This window comes from Hippichthys cyanospilos, chromosome 6 (assembly GCF_059441005.1).
Source record: "Hippichthys cyanospilos isolate Australia breed blue-spotted pipefish chromosome 6, RoL_Hcya_1.0, whole genome shotgun sequence".
NCBI classification, from domain to species: Eukaryota; Metazoa; Chordata; class Actinopteri; order Syngnathiformes; family Syngnathidae; genus Hippichthys; species Hippichthys cyanospilos.
The window spans coordinates 9420826-9440985 of NC_142374.1; the positions used below are offsets into that span (position 1 = coordinate 9420826).

Consider the following 20160-nt stretch of genomic DNA (forward strand, 5'->3'; position numbering starts at 1 on the left):
CAGCAATGAAGATTTTTGTATAATTACAACCTGTCTTTTTTTCCCGTGTTATTAAGTTTGGTTCACAACTATTTTCGAAGTTGGATTTGTTGTGCGATCTGCAAGAAGCTTGCTTCTTGAACTATAAGTCTATATACAAACTATAAGTCTGTGAATTTGAAAAGAGGCTTGACTGTGCCTCATATGTTTTAGAGTGACTTGGTCCTTGACAGAGTCAATATCGATGATTCGGTTCAGCTCTGTCAGTCTCGTGTGCTAGTTTTTCCATTCAACTCTTCACCACTACGTCTGACACTTAGCCTCATTGAGATATCCATAAGATATCCTTTATTATAGCACTGACTGAGCTAAACTTGTCTTATCAGTGTTGTTCTGGTTTACAACTTGGTTTACAATGCCAAATAGTTTTGGCGTAAACAGCTGACTGAGTGTGACCGGCACATTTTGATCAAGTCCTGAATCCCATTTAGCAAGAACTGGTCACACAAATGGTTTTTATGACCAGGAGAATGATATCTTTTTTTTAAGATTTGCAGGGAAATGGATGCTCCCCCGTCGGAAGAAAGGCAGACTTGAACTCGTCACCTGTAAATCACAGGACATATAGAGATGGCCAACCAATCATCATCACTGAACCTGCTCCAGATTCATGTGAGTGACTACCAAGAAAAATAATTAGAAAGTATCTGTTGACACCATGCATTCGGAAGGGACGTTGCAATCTTAAAGCACATTAAGAAAGTGCAGTGTTTTTTGGCCTGGTGGCGTGTGCCCCACATTTTTCACTGCGTGTGTGTGTCCTGTATATGCATTTCCTTGACAGATATAGCAATCTGGTTTCAATCGGACCACTGTGTCCCACTTTCCTCCTCTTTGATTTACACAACCTCATCTCCATTCTGCCTCTAAAGCTCCTGGATGGTCCGAGCAGGTGCAAGACTGCGGGGCTGCAGCCCAAAGGCCATAGAGGCTGAAACAAGAGAGGCTGGCCAGCACGCATGCAGAATAACAATGCCTCCATTTCTCACACTGACATAATCCCCATGTTTTATTTGTTCCCTTGTAATTCTTTTTATATCTCGGGCTTATGTTCCTTGGCATTCGTTCAATCCCAGCCTGGGGACACAGGGCTCTAGCGGGCCCATATGTGTGCCTTGCTCCAGTTAACGCCTATTAGTTCCATTGTAAGTGTGACTAAACTGGCACGTCTCAGCCGGGAGATGGGCTGGCTTTGACTGACAGCCCATGTCTGGATCCTGTACTTTGAGTCTCACGCAGACTTGTCAAACACGGGCTGTGTCAAAGCATCCGTCACTCCGCTTTCGAACGCAGGAGCCACGCTGCGCTGCACAGCTGACCACATGACTCTCCACGACTTTACATTCCACGTTGGAGTGGGACTTTGTGTGAAGTCGCGCCGCAATACTAGTTGCTTTTCCTGCATGTTGCTTTCTTTGGGATTTGTGAAGATGGCGTGTTTTCCCTTCTTTTCATTACAAAGATCTTGTATGCAAAAAAAAAAAACTGCGAGACGTTTTATAAGCTCCTTTTACACAAACCTATAACCGAGCCAGCTTTCCAGTAACAGCTTCATAATAATACTGTGACATGGGGATGATGCATGTTGTCCGCCAAGCAAATCTGCAAGGTCTGCACCACGTGATGCCAACTTGAATATTGTTTTCACAACTGTGCAAGCTAATTACCTTTAATTTTTCATCTGTGCTCCGAGGGTTGTAGGAGACTGTGATTAGTGATTCATTACTTCTCATTACCTGACCTGTCAAACTGTTTCCTTTCCTTATTGAGGCTGATTAGGCGAACATGGCCCGTCTATCTCGATGCGGTTGAGAAAGACCTCAAGCATGATCTGCAGATGAGCCTCTGAATTAGAGGATCATTTTGGAATGATCATAAATGAAATGAAAACATCACTCTCTGATAGAAAGAAATGTGTTAAGCCATAATTAATACTGTATACATATTTAATTTATACCATACGAACAATAATATAAGTACAGCCGACAATTTAGATTATGAGAGAAGCCCTGACTCGCAATCTATATGATTGATTGTGCTCAGGACCTTAAAGTGTTTCTTCACCAAACTCATCCAACCTTGCTTCACTTGACTTGACTTTGTGCACTGATGTACAGAAATAACCTTTTCAAAACTTCCTACATTGTTAGAAAAGATTTAAGATGGACTCTGAGGTTTTACTGAGCTATAATTGAGTGCTAATGAAAGTCTATGAGATGGCATTTCTTCTTGTGTTAGAGAAAGATGACTGATTTACAGCTGGATGGCATCCTCTGCTAAAGGTCAAGGTGAGCCTAACCTCAAGTTTTTGCTTTGTCAACACAAAATTCAGATCTTAAGATGAGTAGTACTGTGCACTAGAGTCTGTTGGTGGTCGTTTTCCAATTTGTAAAAAAAAAAAAAACACTCTAAATGTAAAAAGACATATTCTTTTCAGCAATCAGCTTGATAGCGCTCTCTGACTCAACCAGCCATGTAAGAAACTCCAAAATAGGAATTTGCTTAGACACAATTAGATTCATTATTCATTCCTCACATAGCCACTGGAAACAGAAAAATAATTTGGTTTGAATGCAGACCACCAGAGAGGAGGCTTTCATGATGCTGTGCACCGGTCCCAATGAGAAATGCAGTCTTCTAATATTCAAAATACTACTGTTTTTGTCCATATGGTACCACCATGGTCCACCACAAACCTGAACGTTCTCAAGTTGTTGCTTTAAATGTACTTGCTTTTGATTTTTTCAACGCTCTTGGTTCAGATCGATTTTTCTTTGGATGCAACGCATACACACAAAGATACGTCAAGTTGTTGAAATACAAAACACACATGGGGATAAAAATTAAACTGAGGTGTGACCTCATGCAGACCAGCAGTTTGACGCTTGTGATTTTTTGAAACTCAAGCTGCGATTCAAAAAAAATAATCTTTTTTAGAGGTTCCACTCTGATATGAGTAATACATCCAAATTGAATAACATGGCAGGAAGCTGGAAAGACGACAGTGCAGCCGAGTGTAACAATGGCTTACACTAGCGAGACTTCAAGTAAAACATTCATCACTATTAGTCGTAATTAATCCCCAGTATTAATTAAAGGGTGTTGCTTTAAGGGATGGTGTGCCTAATTAGGAGGTTTGACAGGATGACACCCACATACAGCGGCCTATTGGAGGGGAACAATCAACTGAGTTCCTCTCAAAGCTTTTGAAGCCTTGCAAAACTCTGTGTCCTTGGTCCAACTCAGAAGATGTGCTGGCCCTGGCGTGGTTCAAAAAAAAGTATTGACAGGTATGACAGGCCTCCGATTAGGCAGTCAGCTGGAGGCCCAGTCCTTGTCACCTGTCAGGTAGACGGATGAAGGGTGACTGAACAGCACAGAGGGAGAGGATGGCATGTAGCATAGATGGGACGGGGTCACCTGCGGAAGTGTTTCTGAGACACTCCATCACTAAAAAGCGGGTGCCGGTGACGCTCATCTAAAGAATCTTTGATGGGAGGGATTAAGCGGCGAGACGTCTCCCAAGGGAAGGACGCTCTTAAAGCGACGTGAAAGTTGGAAGGAGGACTGTAAACAAATGTCAGATGGCCGAGGCGGGCAGACATAGTGGCAGAGTGGGTGGGCTTTGACAGACACATCTCACGCAGGCTGACAGCGCCGTCAATAGCCCCGGGACGGCCATCCTGATTGACAGCTAGCAGGTGGCGCTTGAATGGAGTTGTCAGGACGACTGTCTGTCAAAGTCACATCACCGTGGCTACGGGGCTTCATGTGAACAAGCGCACAGCTGCCCAAGGTGATCTCCGGGTAGGGGCAGAATGTTGGCACGGCAGGCGCCGGCATACTGGATCATATGCTGTAATGGCTACAAATGGCACCAGTTCGGGGGCATATTTAACAGGAGTGAAATATATTTTGGGGAAAAAACACAAGAGCAATTGCGCTTGATTCTTTTCCTTAAAGGATTTGATCATGAATCTCTACAGTTTTCTCCATTTCCTTGGTTCCCCTTAATTGAGCATTGTTCCAGCACCATGGCATAAAGCACAGGAGTTAATGGGCAATAATTATATGTGAGAGAGCCTTTCTCCCTGGAGTGGAATCCAGAACAAATGGAAGCTCTGATGTGCAACATTCTACTTCATTACATCTGCTGCCACGAAAGCCCGAACATCTGGCACCATATCCTGACAGATAGACAAGACTTGTGGACTGGAAGGGAAATGGAGTGATATTTAGAAAAAAAAGTAACACGAGGTATTTACTGGATGAAGGAACAAATGCTTTGGGCAGACCGGGTGCGTTTTCGCTACCGGATGAGCGTTGAGCTGATAGATGTGAGCAAACTCAAGCTACGCGTGTTAGACGTGCTGTCGAAATCATCTGCACTTATTGCTATTGTTACACTTTCACATCACAGTGGACTTTATTATCATCATATAATATGCAACCTCATTGCTACAGATAAATACATACTGTGGATCTTCAAGAAACACTGGAATGTACATAGACATTTGTTGTTAAAGGGGAACTATACTCCCCCATTGCACGGCTGAGAATACCCTTATTTCTTTCACTGTAAAATCCGTCTGGAGGAACCACAAAGGAGAGATGAAGCAAAGGAACAGTCTAGTACTTAGTGGATGAACACCAAAAAGCGTTATATTATTAGAGAACATAAGAAAGTGCATAATAACCCCTTTTAACTTAACATCTCGGTCGTTCTTACCAAAGCAATAATCATAACTGTCTGTATCAGTGGTTTCCATGACAACAACATCAAGTCCCACAGAGCGATGCGACGTTGATCAGCTCTCTACCAGCAGCCCGATTGTCTTCCGCAATACTCGACGATGATCTGGACGGCCGCTGTGGCGTGTGCGAGCGGCGGAGACGGCGGTCGGGATACAAGCTGTTGTCAAAGGGCTTTCGATGGACGCAGATAACATGTGTCTTCAGGTTGCCCTTCTGGGAGGCACTGTAGGGGCAATATTTGCACGGGAATGGCTTCCGAGCTAGGGAGGGGAGAGAAGAGGAAGGTTTAACCAATCAAGCTTCTGCATTGTATGGAAGCTACGTGAGAGAAGTCAACAAAATACCGTAAATCGAAATACTTCGATAAAGTACAATTGCGCATCCACAATAATAAACATTTTATTATGAACATGTCTATCAGATCTCAGTGTCACTGTCTTTTGATGCCCCTACCAAATGTTGTCTAACGAATGGTGTGGCCAGTCAGGGGCGTGGCCAGATAATTTTCTATGGGGTGTCACAACACCTGAGTTAGGGGTGGCCAGGAGTGCCATGCACAGTCAGGGTTTAATGGGATCAAAATTTTAAGTTATTTGTGTAAATATACACTTCATGGTGAAACTGTTATGCTGTGTATAATGAAAAACCTATTTCATTGAAATTACTCAATTTTATTTCAAGCCGTTGCATGAAATAAAAAAGCATTGGAATCCAGATGAATGTTCTAAGGAGCCTCAGTGGCAACAAATATGCTACATTCCATCAAAGGGGAGGAGAGAGGCAAAATGAGAAGAGAAGAAAGGCACTTTATTTACCCTCAGATTTACACCTTCGTAAAAAATGCGTTCGGTCTGAATATCAGCTAAAACAAACACAAGCAATGGGGGAACAGGTCAACTGTTATTTCAACATTTGCATCCAGTCCAGAATGTAGCCCAACTTATGACTAAAGGTTAGTTTGGGTAGACCCCAGCAAACTTATCAACCGAGTGGCGATACATGTTATAGAAAAAGGATGGATGGATGGATATTATTTCATACATTTTCATTTATTATTCCATTTATATGATATTTACTTACTTTTCACCCATATATACTGTTCATTTGACCGTTTCAGAGTGATTCCTTTAGTTGTCAAGCAAAGGCTTGGGCTGATTTTGAACTTTAGATATGAAATCCTCTCTCATCAATTGTCACCGTTTTCCTGCTTGCATATGCACAAACACACACACACACACACGCACACGCACATACACAGACACACACACGCGTACACGCACGCATACTCAGATAAATAAACACACGCGCGCACACACGCACACACACATTAGTGTTGAGTTGAGGAATGACAGACGTCTGCAGCTGAGAGGAAAGGAATGTCAAAACTTCCTGTCCGTCCCGAGCAACTTAACTCCACTTGCAGCTCTTGATGTGGTTCATTTTAACCACACAAACAACAGTGCAGTTAATCACTTCCATGCGTTTGTCCGACCTTAATGTACGGCAAACATCAGCTTTAAACTAAAGCCTAAAGGTGTTGTTGTGATTCAACAAATGACTCCCTTACCTTTGTGCTTTGATGGACACGTGTCCTTGCTCACCACTATGCTATTTGGGACAGGTTACCTCATAAAATGACTTTCTCTTTTCCTGTCTGTCTTGCACATCAATGTGTTTCTTGGTGATTCACGGTTACAGTAAACCGTTATGCGCTGATGTCATTTGACATCAGTTCCCAAAAACGGAGCGCCGTCTCAAGCTTTTTTCTCATTTTCCCTCCCCCTTCTCTTGCCTCTTCCTCCCTCTTTCCTTTCTATCAAGCTCATCATCAGAGCCCGGGCAGCTGCGGGAAGCTCAATACTGGGCCGTGCATCTACATAAAATGTGTTTTGGGGGGAAATTTGGGAAAACTCACAGAAGGTGTGTGCAATAAAAGGTAATGCTCCATCTGCTGGTGTATAATAACCTGATGGCCAATAAAGGGCACACATACACACACACTCGTCAGAACGAGGATAAGTCCTGACACATGTGACTATCATAGGAGTGGCGCACAAGATTTTGTGTGTGCGGATAGTAAAATGGGAACGAAGGGAGCTGTAAATAGTAATTGAACGCCTTTTTGAGTTCACTTTTCAAGTCAATGACAATGGAAAATAAAATGTGACATAAAACTCTAAAGTGACTTTTTTCATGCTTAAAATTGTCTACAGCCTTGACTTAAATGTTACACATTGGTGTAAGTAAAAAAAAAAAAAAAAAGATGATGATGCCCTCATAATGTCATGTTAAAACAAGTCAAAAAGGTCTCACGCCTACATCAGGCCCTGCTTGTGTGTGATACTTTCTGTCGCTCACCCCCTTACCGGAGCTGCTGGTCTTCCTCACCACTCCCACGGGAGGAGAGGGGAGGTCCAGGAGAGGGCAACCTCCAAATAAGTTCCATTAATCACAGACCAGAGTCTAATGTAACTAATATTTTACAATTAGAGGGGACAGCAGTGGGCTCGGAGCCATCCATCTCTTCACCACATGATGCTCTATTCATAGGTTGGTTCTTACCACAGCTTTCAACCCGGCCGCATACACTATAATGCGCAAAGTACACAAAGTGTGTGTGATCCTATACCTTTACATGGACGTGCGCAGGCACACATTGATTGAAGGGGAAATGGGAACAGAGGGACTGTGAGGTGCTGACAGAAAGAGAGATGATGTGCCAATAGAGGGGAAGGGAGGGGACAATAATTGCTGATTTTGTAGAAGACAAAAGCTGGTATTATGAGGAAAATTGCATTTTAGCTATTGCAAGCAAGAACACACACCACACCGCAATATTTTAATTGCAAACCCCCTCGCTGCATATCACGCAGCACTGAAGTTCATGACAAAATATTAAAACTCTAACTCATCGCAGTGATTTGATTATTTGTGTTGCTCGCATACTTGTCTATTTTGTAACCAAATCGCAAGCAGGTACTCATGTACAGATGAATCTTTGCTTACGCTCCATTTTATTCATTTTATTTTAAAATGTCATATGTGAGAAAAGTATGGGCAATAACAGTCTTTTGTTTTTATTGACAGGCCTGCCCTTATCTGGATTAGAAAAATGTATTCAAAGTTGCTTAAAAACAATTTAAAAAAAAAGGATGTCAAAATTAAAGAATTGATTTGACTGGTTGTTTGAAAAGAATGACTTTTTAAAGTGTCTGCCTATAGATGAAAATGTGAATTAATGAATTCATAGCTTTACCAAGTTTGGCATGTGTGTTTTATTTATTTACTTGTTTATTTAGAGTTATTAAATCTGGTTAAATTTGGTATCTATGAGAACTAGGAAAGACGGAAAACAATAATAGTACTTTAACAAGTATAACTTAATTTGAAGCGTGGCACCAGCCATATGCAAATATTACTTTCAGAATCCAACCACTATGTTATTCACACATCATGGAATCGCTGCTCTAAAACATTTTTTTTTGGGGGGGGCACTTTTGATTGCAATGTATGATCACTTGTCAGATGTCTTACATGTCACATAATACGAGTAAAATAAACCAATAACACATAACCAGTGTGCAGCAATATTATTAAGAGTCATCATTTAAATCATAATCTTGTCACCCCATGCTCATGCTGACTGATGTTTTTCTTGAATTTTTAAATATATGGGGGGGGGGCTACATTGGTGATAGTGGTGAGACTCATGCAATATTGAATCAGCAGCAGTATAAAAATGATAAAAACGTTATCATGACCTGCCTGAGCACCAAGTGCACATTTTTGCGTGTGCGTGTGTGAGTGTGTTTGTAGCTGAGATAATGACCATGATGACAGTGGCGGGGCCGATGGGGGCCAGAGGAGCTGAATGGTGACGGATGACACAGTGCTGAGCTCTGATGGCACACAGACAGTGAGTGATGACTGCACATCCTTCCCAGCACTCCACCCTTCATTATCTCTACGAGGAGAGGCACGACACAAAAGAGGGCCGCGTTGCCCTTTCGCTGCCCTCGGACGACATCTGCTCATGGAGACAGGCGCGCCACCGCTTACTCCTCTTTCACCTCGCTGTCGCTCCATCTATCTCCATCTACTGCCATCTTTCTCGCTCCTTTTCTCTTGCTCCCTCCACGGAGGGAACACAGAGGTCAGACAATGAGATAATGACTCATCCCTTTCATGCAGGGAGCCTTTTCTTTCTCTCCATTCTTAATCATTTCTGTATAGATCTTCTCATATTCACCGTGAGAGGCCGGGCTTTATCAGTTCATTTGTCAACTGGTTCAAAGTTATCCAAGGGCATCATGTTATCAAAACACTTTCCCCTCTTGAGCCTCTGAAATATGATTGCAAGGTTTAGGAACCGACAGCGCATTAAAGCATGGTAAATGCTACCATCTAGTGGGAAAACGAAAGCATCGCAGTCTTGGTGGAAAACACATGGGAGGGTTCTGTTCCGCGTGAGGCTAATGAGCATGCAGACAGGTTCAAGCAGAGGTCACCATCTGGCCAATTACCACTGTTTGCACATTGGAGCCGACCCGAGCTGTCAGCGCAAACGCATCACTCCATGTCCAAAGTGCCCGGCAATATGTCAGCGTGCCACTCGACATGCCATCCTGTGTGGAAAGGATGGGGGCAAACGGAAGACAGGCCCATGACAAAGCCACCTGGTCAATGCCGCAGACAGGACAGTCTGCTGGGCCACCTGCTTCGCTCACTTTTGGAGGACGTTCCACGCGCTCCCAATGTCACTCATCTGTCTCAATGTCCGGTTTGACGGACACCATCTAATTGTGCTTCTGAAATCTGCTCCATAAGACAAATAGCAATCTGCTGAACACTGGGGGGGGGGGAGACACACGATTCTTCCCGAGAGGCGACTGAAGCTATATAGAATATGGGCAAAAGTATTGTGACACACCTCTTAAATAATGATGACCTTTTGATTTGGCTCTGGGTCCCTCCCTGGATTTTAATCTTTTGTCTTGACAGTACAATTTAGAAGGCTTTAGGGAATGCCCATTTATGTCCCTAAACACACATGGTTAGGGGGTTTCATGGGAAAGAACTGTCCGAGATGCCCGCAGATAGAGACATAACTGCAAACCCTCCCAATTGTTCACGTACTGTTGTTAACTTGAAATCATGCTTGGTAGCGATAAGTTGGTAGTTGGCGATAAGAAGTGTGTACTTCTTTAATTTTGATCCTGCAAGGAATCATTTCGTTCTAAGGCAAGAGACATGTCAAAAAGATTTTGCGCAATGTGGGGGTCATTACATTTTGGTGATCATCTGGTAAAGAGACAAATATATGAATTTGAACCATATGAGGTTTGAAATTGTCTGTAATAGGACCTAATACACAAATAGAAGTTATTGAGTGACACTGTACTATTACATGCATTGCTGCAAGTAATAATTGATTATTTGTCCATTATATTGTTGATTCATTGATAAATCTGATTTTTGAAATAATTTTAATTGTCACCCTTTTATTTAAATAAAAATTAAAAACCTTGACATTATTTCAAATTGACGAAATAACATGAATGAACTCGGATGCAGGAACTTGCTTGGTCTCTCGATCATTTGTAAATGTTCCACTCATAGATCCGATTCTTCTTTTTTTAATTCTTAAATGGATTATATATATACCGATGGATTTTTTTTTTCTCATTTTGAAATCGAAATTTTAAATACGACAATGCGACAACAAGACGAGCCGTTGTGGGGCAGATATGCCTTTTGCCACATTATAATAACCATCTGTGCAGACTGACACAAAACTACAAGTTGCTGTTAAAATCATAAAGAAAGGGAACAGATGTGAATCCCTAATGGAGTTGACAGGCTCTTTCTGTCTTTCACGTGAACATATTGAGTTTTGGAATAAAAAGGAGGTGGGGAGGAGTGACGGTGTATCATGTTGCACTCATAATACATGCATATCAAAGACCCCAGCTGTTGGATCCCCTCTCCTGAGAGACAGCATTATTAAATCTGCACTCAGCAAGCGTATCACACCAGCACAAGAGCTTTAAGCCTCTCTATCGGGGGGCTCAATTGGCTTGGGCCATTTGTAACCTATCACACAAGCAGATTATATCACTCCTTAAAGCGTGGAGGTAATCAGTGAAGCACACCTGAGTTTTCCTTTGCTCGGATCAGTTAGAATTTTCAATAGGGAGAAGAAGAGAATTTAAAAAAAAAGACAGAGAGAGAAAACTTGTTTTCAGTCTACGAGGTGCGGTGTATTGACGTGATCTTTTCGCACTCATCCTTTTCACACTACTCTGCGGCTGCCAAAATCTTTTTCGGGAGGTGAAAGCCTGGTAGTGTTAGGAAGTATCAATTGTAACTGACAATGCGACACGTTCGACACCAATTTCCACGAAGCTTGATGTGATAGTCGTCAAAATCCCCAGGCACTTCTTCAAATGCTCCAGAATACCTATAATGTACTGGATATAAACAATTAACTTCTTTGCTCACTAGATGGCAGTGTCTACCTCCTAATCTTAAAGCTGGCGCGTCAACAATATTGATGTGATCGCGTTTCTCTATTTATATGGAACTAAATTACATTTTATGTGAGTGAAAATAATTAAATGCAACTGCGCCAAAGAAATTTACAGCCCCCCCTCAAAAAAAAAAACCCGCACAGGTTAAATGACATTTTATGGAAGAGCATTTCATTGTTTAGTTCAGTGCTAAAAAATTACATTTCGCAAAGCCCACCCGAGGATAGAAAACACAACAAAAACTTCCGGCACCTACAACCAGGCCCCTAAATTTTCAAGGGTTTCCAAAATCGTCGTAAAAATTATGTAATGTTCTCCAATTTAATGCAATTATTGTTTAGTGTACATTCACTTCCTTACAGCATAAAAATGCTTAACCTATCATGTTAACTGTTCTTATGCCCTGGACTATTCCATTTCTCTAATGCATGTGCAGTTGATTTAGGAAGAGATTAGCAAAACAAAATACTTTTTGGTGTGAGGGAAATTAAGTGGCGTTATCAAAAAAAGAGGAGGAAAAAGTGACATGACTGAAACTCATCAAACTGCATCATGAGAATTTGTGAGTATTAAATCGGGGAAACGGCAACGTTATTATTGGTTGTTTTGAATTTGTTGATTTGCCTGTTAGAGTATGATTCCAAAGAAGAATTTTAAGGACTTCATCTCAATCAGGAAATCTGACGTTTGTCTCAAATTCACATTTTTGTTATCTGAGGATCTTCATGTGTATTCTACTTAGTCACACAGTTACACGCGAGCTGGAGCCGGTCCCTTCTTACATGCTTACCTGAAGCAACGTTATTCATGTTGCCCCCGCCGTTTAGGGTGGTTCTATAAGTGCCACTTGTGTTCTTCTGGGTTCTGATGAGCGAGAACAGGCCAGCTTGCTGATAGGGATTGCTCTGATCTGGGCCCAGGTTCTCAGGTGAAGACATGCTCGATTCTGCTGCAGCCCACAGTTCTGTCTCGTCACACTTCTTTCCCAGTATGTCGGTTTGGCCCGCATCCTTCAGAATCTTCCACTTACTTGTTTCTTCATTCGCTTCGTCACGATCTTCTTCAAGGGTCGTCTTCTCACTTTCACCTTCCACACTAAGGCCTGTTGAGCCTACATTCTGTTTGTTCACACCTTCTTTCATTCCCAAAAGATCACACCTGTATGCAGGTTTCACATCAAGTTCAGCGGAGAAATCGCGAAGCGGATCGAGTCCATGGCCGAAAACACCAGACATTTGGACCGGAAGAGCAGGAGACACGTTGGAATGAGAGGCGACAGACAAGTCTAAAGGCTCATATTGGGACTTGTTGGTGTGAACGGAAGGAGGACTATCACTGGCTGGATTCTTGTCAGGGACCAGCAGGGTATTTTCTCTGTCTGGAGAAAGGAAGTGAACGCTGGCCGGGCTCCTGTCCTCTCTGGACCGAGGTCGCGGCTTTGGGGTGGGGCTGGAGCTTCTGCTGCTTGTGGCCTGCAGCGGAGAGGACAGCTCCCTGCTGCTCTGCCAGGACGGAAAGTGGTAGCGGTCCAGCTGGAAACCAATGGAGGGGTAGTCGCAAGTGGGTGGACACTTGTAGACAGTGTCACCTAATGCGCACAAGAGCAGAAAACACATAATCAAATTGCATGTGCATAGCAAGCATTTTGTCCCGAGAAAGGCACATGTAGCAAGGGCTGTTCTCAGCATGAAAAATGTTGCAATCCCACATCGGGCTGAGTTGAATGATTTAAGCGGTGCCCCACAGTAAATCATGCTTGTAATCAGCTTTCAGCTCCAGTGATCCATCATTTTACAGTATGGATGCCACCACCGTGTGCAATAAATACACCCAAAGATGTTAACACTAAACAAGATTCCTCCAGAAATAATAAAAGAGTGAAATTGTAAAACATCCAAAAGAGGGTGGTGGTTGTAGACACACACGAAGAGGGAGGCAGCCCCGTTCTATAAAAGGCAGTAAATGGGTTTCACAGTCATGTGACCGACTCTGATGAACCACAACGCACGAGCGCTCAATTTATTTTTGTATTTCACTTCCAAAATGTTTATTAATATAGAGAAGAAGAGCGCAATATTAGTTCTTGTTTTTTGTAAAAGCTTTAATCCCCCTTAACCTTTAATTATCTGAAATTCATAATGTGTGCTTTTTGTGTTTACCTACAAAGTAATCCTCTCAGTGATCCCAGAAACACCCTCTAGGGTTAAACACACTTTCCTGTGACCGTTTTGAATAAGAGATCGTCGGCCTCATACTGTCTTTAAACAGCCCAGCTGTTTCGCTGCCATTCCAATTACAGTAAAAGTCATCCAACGCCATTAAGCCACAAATATTGGCAGTTTATTGCCCAACACTCTCTTGGCATTTGAAGGTCAGGCCATACATTATACTGTGTCTTTTAGGGATGCGTCTGGGATAGGCAGATAAACCCACCACCATTAATTTAATTCCATGCATATTGATGCCTTATTGTTCTTCTTTAATGGACTAATATCTGAGTTACAACGGTGATTCATCCCCGCCAGAGAAATATCAATTTCATACACCTCGAGATGTGACCCTGAGGTAATTCTCCAGATCTAATGATCTGAAGTCGGCACTCGACTTTGTTGGCAACTTTAATAGAAAAACTACAATTGTGCAGTGAACGGCAGTAAAAGGAGGGTTTCTCTTTTTTATGTTTGTAATGTAGAAATCCATAAAATATCACTGTCCTTGAACAAAAGGCGTTCCTCTTTGTGCTGAGCATATATACACTCGTAGCCCAGCGTTAGGTACACTTCCCACAACCTAATTAGGACTGTGTCAAATACAGTACGCTCAAACTAATTTTGATTGACACCTTTGCAGAGGAACGAGTAGACTATTTTGTGTATCTAAGTGACCAATTTATGAGCAGCAGCACTCGGTGTGTGATTCAGTGAGCTTGCCACTGATAAGCAAACCAGATTAATATATTGTAAAATTGATGTTTTCAGTGTCAATTAAAACTAAGATTTTTTTTTTTTTTTTTTTTTTTTTTTTTTTTTTTTTACTGCATCTGTGCAAATGAGCAATTTTTCTTGCAGCTCATGAACTGAGTTTCTTTGGAGTTTGCATGTATTTGTTAAGTGGCCTATTCGTGTTGTTATTAGTGCGGCTGTCGAATTCACTGGCATAGAACTGCCTTTGTTTCACCTCATCAAAAAATAAAATGTACGAGTAATACATGAACTATGAGAGGGGTAAAAAAATAGTATCAAAATCGCAATAGTAACGCTTGATACAGATTTTACTGTGGATTGTGTGCACGGCCTGCCTACAGTACACGTACAGTGTATAACAGTACATGTGGGCGTGTTTGCATTTAGGCCGCGCAGTTTTGTCAGTTGTCATGAAATGTGCTCGGCAAAAAGCGTCATGGATGTGCTTGAGCGGGAACGTGGCTTCAACAGCGCCACACCCTTATGTCTCCAGTAAGAGAGAAAAAAAATCCAAACTGCTTAATGGAACTCTTTCAGACGCTCTCTATATATCTCAATTATTCCGCGGTTTAAATTACGATGACATTGCCGGTCAGCTCCAAATGCAGAAAACACAAATCTGACCTCATCTTCAGCATCCTACAGCCATTTGCCAACCTACACGAGAGCAGTAAAACAACACGAAGACGAAGGATTCTGCCGCTTTTTTGCTCTTCCTCTGGACGGGTGCCATCTTTGTGATTGCCTGGTTCATGCTAACTTAATCAGTTTAAGATTTACTTACACTGTCGAGCTTCACAATATGTGAGGGGAGTCATTTCGGAGCTTAGATTTATCAAGCACAACTCCAATTACGGAGTCATTACAAGCTGCCGCCTCTCTTGCCTAACACAGAGCATATAATAAAGTGATGCATATGCGTTATCTGACCTTACTGGATGTGCGGAGAAAACTGTAAATAAATATATAAGAGCCTGGAGCGAGCCTGAAAAAGGAAAAGAAAGCCAGCGACCAGACTTGGACAAGTGATTCATTTCATATGGAAATTGGCTTTAAGATTTATACCCATACAACGCCATCAATGCAATCACAGCCTCGCATAGTATATGCTTACACAGCCATTTGGCAGTTATATTGTCGACATCAAACCGTATATAGTGTGGCTCTTTCTATATGTGCGATCAAGCACCTGAGATGCAAAACAGTTATTCATGGTGGCTGGTTTGGTTTAAGATGAAACAGAGTGAGAGTCGCGCGCCAGACTGGTGAGAAAAACAGGGGCGCCAGATGTTCTTTGATGTTTATAATAGCATATATTATTAATATTAATTAGACCACATAGTCAATGACGCATTTGGGACGTTTCCAAGTCAATTAAGCCACATGGCATTCAGGGTACAGTGGAAACAATATTTCAGGGCAGGTGTTCAAAACTCCCTGGGTAAATCTTTTTATCTGCATGCTAGGAAAACAAGCATTTTGAGCTTAATTTGAGTCTCATATCTGCAATAGTAATTAAAAAGAGGATTAAATGACAGAAGTGCAACTGAGGTGCCGAAAGCCAACAGGTAATCTGCCTGCTTAAACCCGTCTGACTGACATTTATTATAAAGAGTAACACCTTTCATGTCTGATAAAAAATGCATACGCACATTGTTGCAGCGGAGCGGAATAAATCGGGGAAAAGACGTCATTCTTTCATTAATGAAGAATACTTTCCTAATAACCCAACAATTTTATGTACCGTTTGATGCGATACTAATGGTAAAAGAGAAAGGAGAAAGTTTCCTTTTCCACACCACCGAACTCAGTTACTTTGTTTCCTGGATAATAAACAGGCAGACAGTTGGACTCGCATGAACAATATTTTAATCGCATTATTGTAAATGTGAAAGTAACTCTATTGTAGCCATTCACTTGAAAGGATGAGGAATATGAAACCAAAATTTACGTCATTGGTCAGTAATGACTCACTAATGTAGGAACACTGCTATTGTTGATAATGTCGCTCAAGAAGTTATAAGCCACAATCAAGGGTGATTAATGTACAGCAGTCGCAGTGATTAATTCGCAGATGTACAGCCTCAACAAATACCACTGATTAATTCGTACAGAGTTCTAGTGTGTTCTCTCCTAAATGGCCTTGCAATTTAAGGGAATGACCACCCTACTAAAAATGATGTTTAGTCTTCATGTGAAAAGATCTCATTAAAGTTAAAGGAGTGTATACTCTTCTTTCAACACAGCGATTGTTGTGCTTTCATGTAAGAAAGCTCAATAGTTGCCTGCAATCCCATCTGTACAGGGAAAAGTGTTTCATAATGGCAAAACAGATTAAATGCTACTTCCATCATTATAGAAAAATGTTGCTAAATCCATACAAATTAGAGGTCAAGCAATGTCTCAAGATGGATTGTGTTTGACCTCTCTACAGTCATGCAGCAATTTAACAAACGAGAGTTGCAAAATGTTTTGGCTCTGTAAGAATTATACATACAGTAGAGTAAATGAATGGACACAGAATAGATGTATTTGGACATTTATCAGTACCTGATCACATAAACCACAATTCCAGTGAGGGAGGAACAGTTTTTAAAACAGTGGTTCTCAAACTGAGGTCCGCGGACCGTGACTGCAGTGGGTCCGTGAAATAATTTGGGTGTTTTGGAACTGATTTAGTTTATCTATTAACGGTTACAGATTTGCACCTTGTTTGGCTTAGTCTTTGTTTCTTGGCGCCGCCTCTGGCTGCTGTTGATAGTACATTTTGTGGTGGGGAAGGACAGTATGGCTTCAATTGGGACCATTTGCTGTCGGCGTGCACGCAGTTGTGCCTTCTCTTTGTGAGATCTGCCCCACGAATATCTGTGAGTTGTGTTTTCTTCGTTGGAATGTTGTCATTTTTGCTAATATGCCCAAAAATTGGTCCAACTTGTGACTGTGGATAACATGCTATCTAATGTTAGTTTTTATCTTCAGCATGTTATATAGTGTTGTGCAAGGTAATTCCTTTTGGTAAATATGCAAATGGTTTGCATTGATAATCATACTTGTTTGCATCTAATTAACATTTTGTACTAAAAGGAATATAATTCGTAATTCAGTTATATGAATGATTTACTCCGAGCAATTTGTGTCATTTAGTAAGATATATAATTTTTGCATATGGGACTCACGTGAGTTATGTCTGGTTTATTATCTTTTCTTTACAGTTTTACAAGATAAATGAGTGAGAGTTGTACTACAGACACAACTAAATTAAAAAAGAGTTACACTCACTTTCTGTTCAACGTCTGTCTACCTAGATAGAGACCATTGTAAGATATAGAAAGGACAGAACATTGCATTATTAATAAAGAATTATATATATATATATATATATATATATATATATATATATACATTTGCGTTCATTTCAATTTATTTTACATTAAATTGTGAACGTATTCAGGACCCTTCAGTAATCAACAATCAATTGAACCAGTTTTATCATTTTTTTCAAATGTAATCATTTTTAAATTTGTCAAAATGCGTTTTGTGTCTACAATTGCTTGTGAACGACGTGATGAAGCTGTCAAAGCTTAGGCAGAATTTATTTCATCAATACTTTTTTGGGCAAAATAATTGGCAGCAACCTTATTGGGGAAAATTGACATGGGTTTTTTTATAGGAGGCATGCAATTTTTATTTTCTAAACTTTAATGTAGCTAAACAGTAACAAATATACTTGTCATATTGAATATGTTGCTGGAAAAAAAAACGTCACTAATGTTTGGCTTAAATGTTTTTTTGTTGTTGTTTTGTGTCCATTTGCAATGGGGGTCCTTGGAAAACGTGCTTGGAAAAGAGGTCCTGATTCCAAAAGGTTTGTGAAACATTTAAAACATGAATTAAAAAGAGAATATAATGATTTGCAAATCCTTTCAACTTGGACAAGATACTGTATTGAATGCTCATAGTGATGAGCACTAGTATTTTTATCAAACATTCTCTAGTTTTGATGTTGATGCCTATAACACGTCCCAAAAAAAAAACCTCTGACAGGGAAAACTACCAAGGGAAAAACAAAAAATATACCGTATTTTTTGGACTACAAGCTGCGACTTTTTCCTCATGTTTTCAGCCCTGCGGCTTATAGTCCAGTGCGGTTTATCTGTGTTTTTTTGTTTTGTTTTGGTTTGGTTTTTTTGCTAGCCACCAGCAAGCAAATGTGTGTATCTGTTCGAGATTTCAATTTATGGAACAACTATCAAATAGAACTGAAAAGGTGTGAATCAATGGCTGTGCTCAAAAAGATGTAAAACAATATACAGTATTACTAAATATATATATATATATATATATATATATATATATATATATATATATATATATATATATATATATATATATATATATATGTCTAAATTTAACAAAAGCATGTATACAATTTGGGGTAAATTTGTGATGTGTAAATTTTATATACAGTACACAGAATGTGTGATTTTATTTATGTATTTATGATTGTATATGAATCATATAGAATGTGTTATTATGTTAACTAAGATAAACTATGAAACAAGGGAGACAAAGAAAAATGCTATTGAAGTATTGATTTCGATTTTGAGTTGCTATTTAACAAAAACATATCCATCCATTTTCTATAAATATGTTGGGGCAAAACCTGCAGGCATGTTCAAGAGAGGATGTTGTTGTTAGCAGACAATTACGAAAAAAAATAACCCAAAAAAATTATAAACTTCATATACCTTCTTTTTGCGTAAAGATCTGATGTTATTACCTGCGGTTTATAGTCCATTGCGCCTTATCCGTGACAAAAATCAATTTTTTGATGCAGTTTATATACCAGTGCAGCTTATAGTCCGGAAAATACGTGTATATATATATATATATATATATATATATATATATATATATATATATATATATATATATATATATATATATATATATATATATATATATATATATATATATATATATGTATATATAGTATATGATTGCCGTGATTGGTTATAAAAAGAGCATCCAAAAAAGGCTCTGTTGTTTACAAAGCAATGGCGGGGTGTGGTTCACTTTGTGAACAAACCATTTAAGAGCAACGTTTGAATACTTTACAGTTACACAGAACTTAGGGGCTTTCATCATCTACTGTCTACTGTCTAACCCATCTACTGAGTATTGAGAAATCTCGGCACATACAGAGAACTTAGGGGCTTTCATCATCTACTGTCTACTGTCTAACCCATCTACTGAGTATTGAGAAATCTCAGTACATACAGTAAGCAATAAGGCCGAAAACAACATGGAACTCATGTGACGATTCCTCAGGTTGCGACTGCAAAACCAGCATCTGTGCTCAGAACACTTGAGAAAACTATTGTTCATCCCCACACCTAAGTTAAAACTCAATCATGCAAAATGAAAACCAAATATCAACAAGACATTGAAAAAACACCAGCTTCTCTGTGCCTCAGCTCAGCTGAGTGTGCTGTGGTCTGACGAGTCCACAATTAAGTTTGTTTTGAAAAGCATGGATGTTGTGTCCTCCCGGTCAAAGGGTAAAACGACCACCATGACTGTTATCAGCAAAAAGTTAATTGGCCAGTATTTGGTAAATGTAATTCACACATCCTTGAAGGCACAACTGAAGCCGAAAACTATATTACACTTTTGGAACTATACGTAAGGTGCCATCCAAACAACGTATGCTTAGGGACACCCTTACTTATTTCAACAAGATGACGCCGGCGTGCATTCTGCATCTGTTACAAGAGCGTGGCCTGCCAGCACGCTAGCAGTAGCTTTTTTTTTGTAGCGTATTCACTTGAATACTGTATGAAATCAATACATTCATTTTTATTTACATTTGA

At 40.4% G+C, this 20160-nt stretch overlaps 1 protein-coding gene across 1 annotated transcript in view; it reads right to left on the minus strand.

The window, feature by feature from the left end:
* Positions 1-4443: 4443 nt before the first annotated feature.
* LOC148422081 (zinc finger protein 536-like) overlaps positions 4444-20160 on the minus strand; it is a 32360-nt gene continuing 16643 nt past the window's right edge. Inside the window, exons 3-4 of the mRNA XM_088416196.1 lie at positions 12115-12912; positions 4444-5054 (exon numbers count right to left, since the gene is read on the minus strand). Coding sequence (XP_088272322.1) covers positions 4819-5054; positions 12115-12912 — 1034 coding nt within the window. The 3' untranslated portion in view covers positions 4444-4818. The remainder of the gene's footprint in view (positions 5055-12114; positions 12913-20160) is intronic.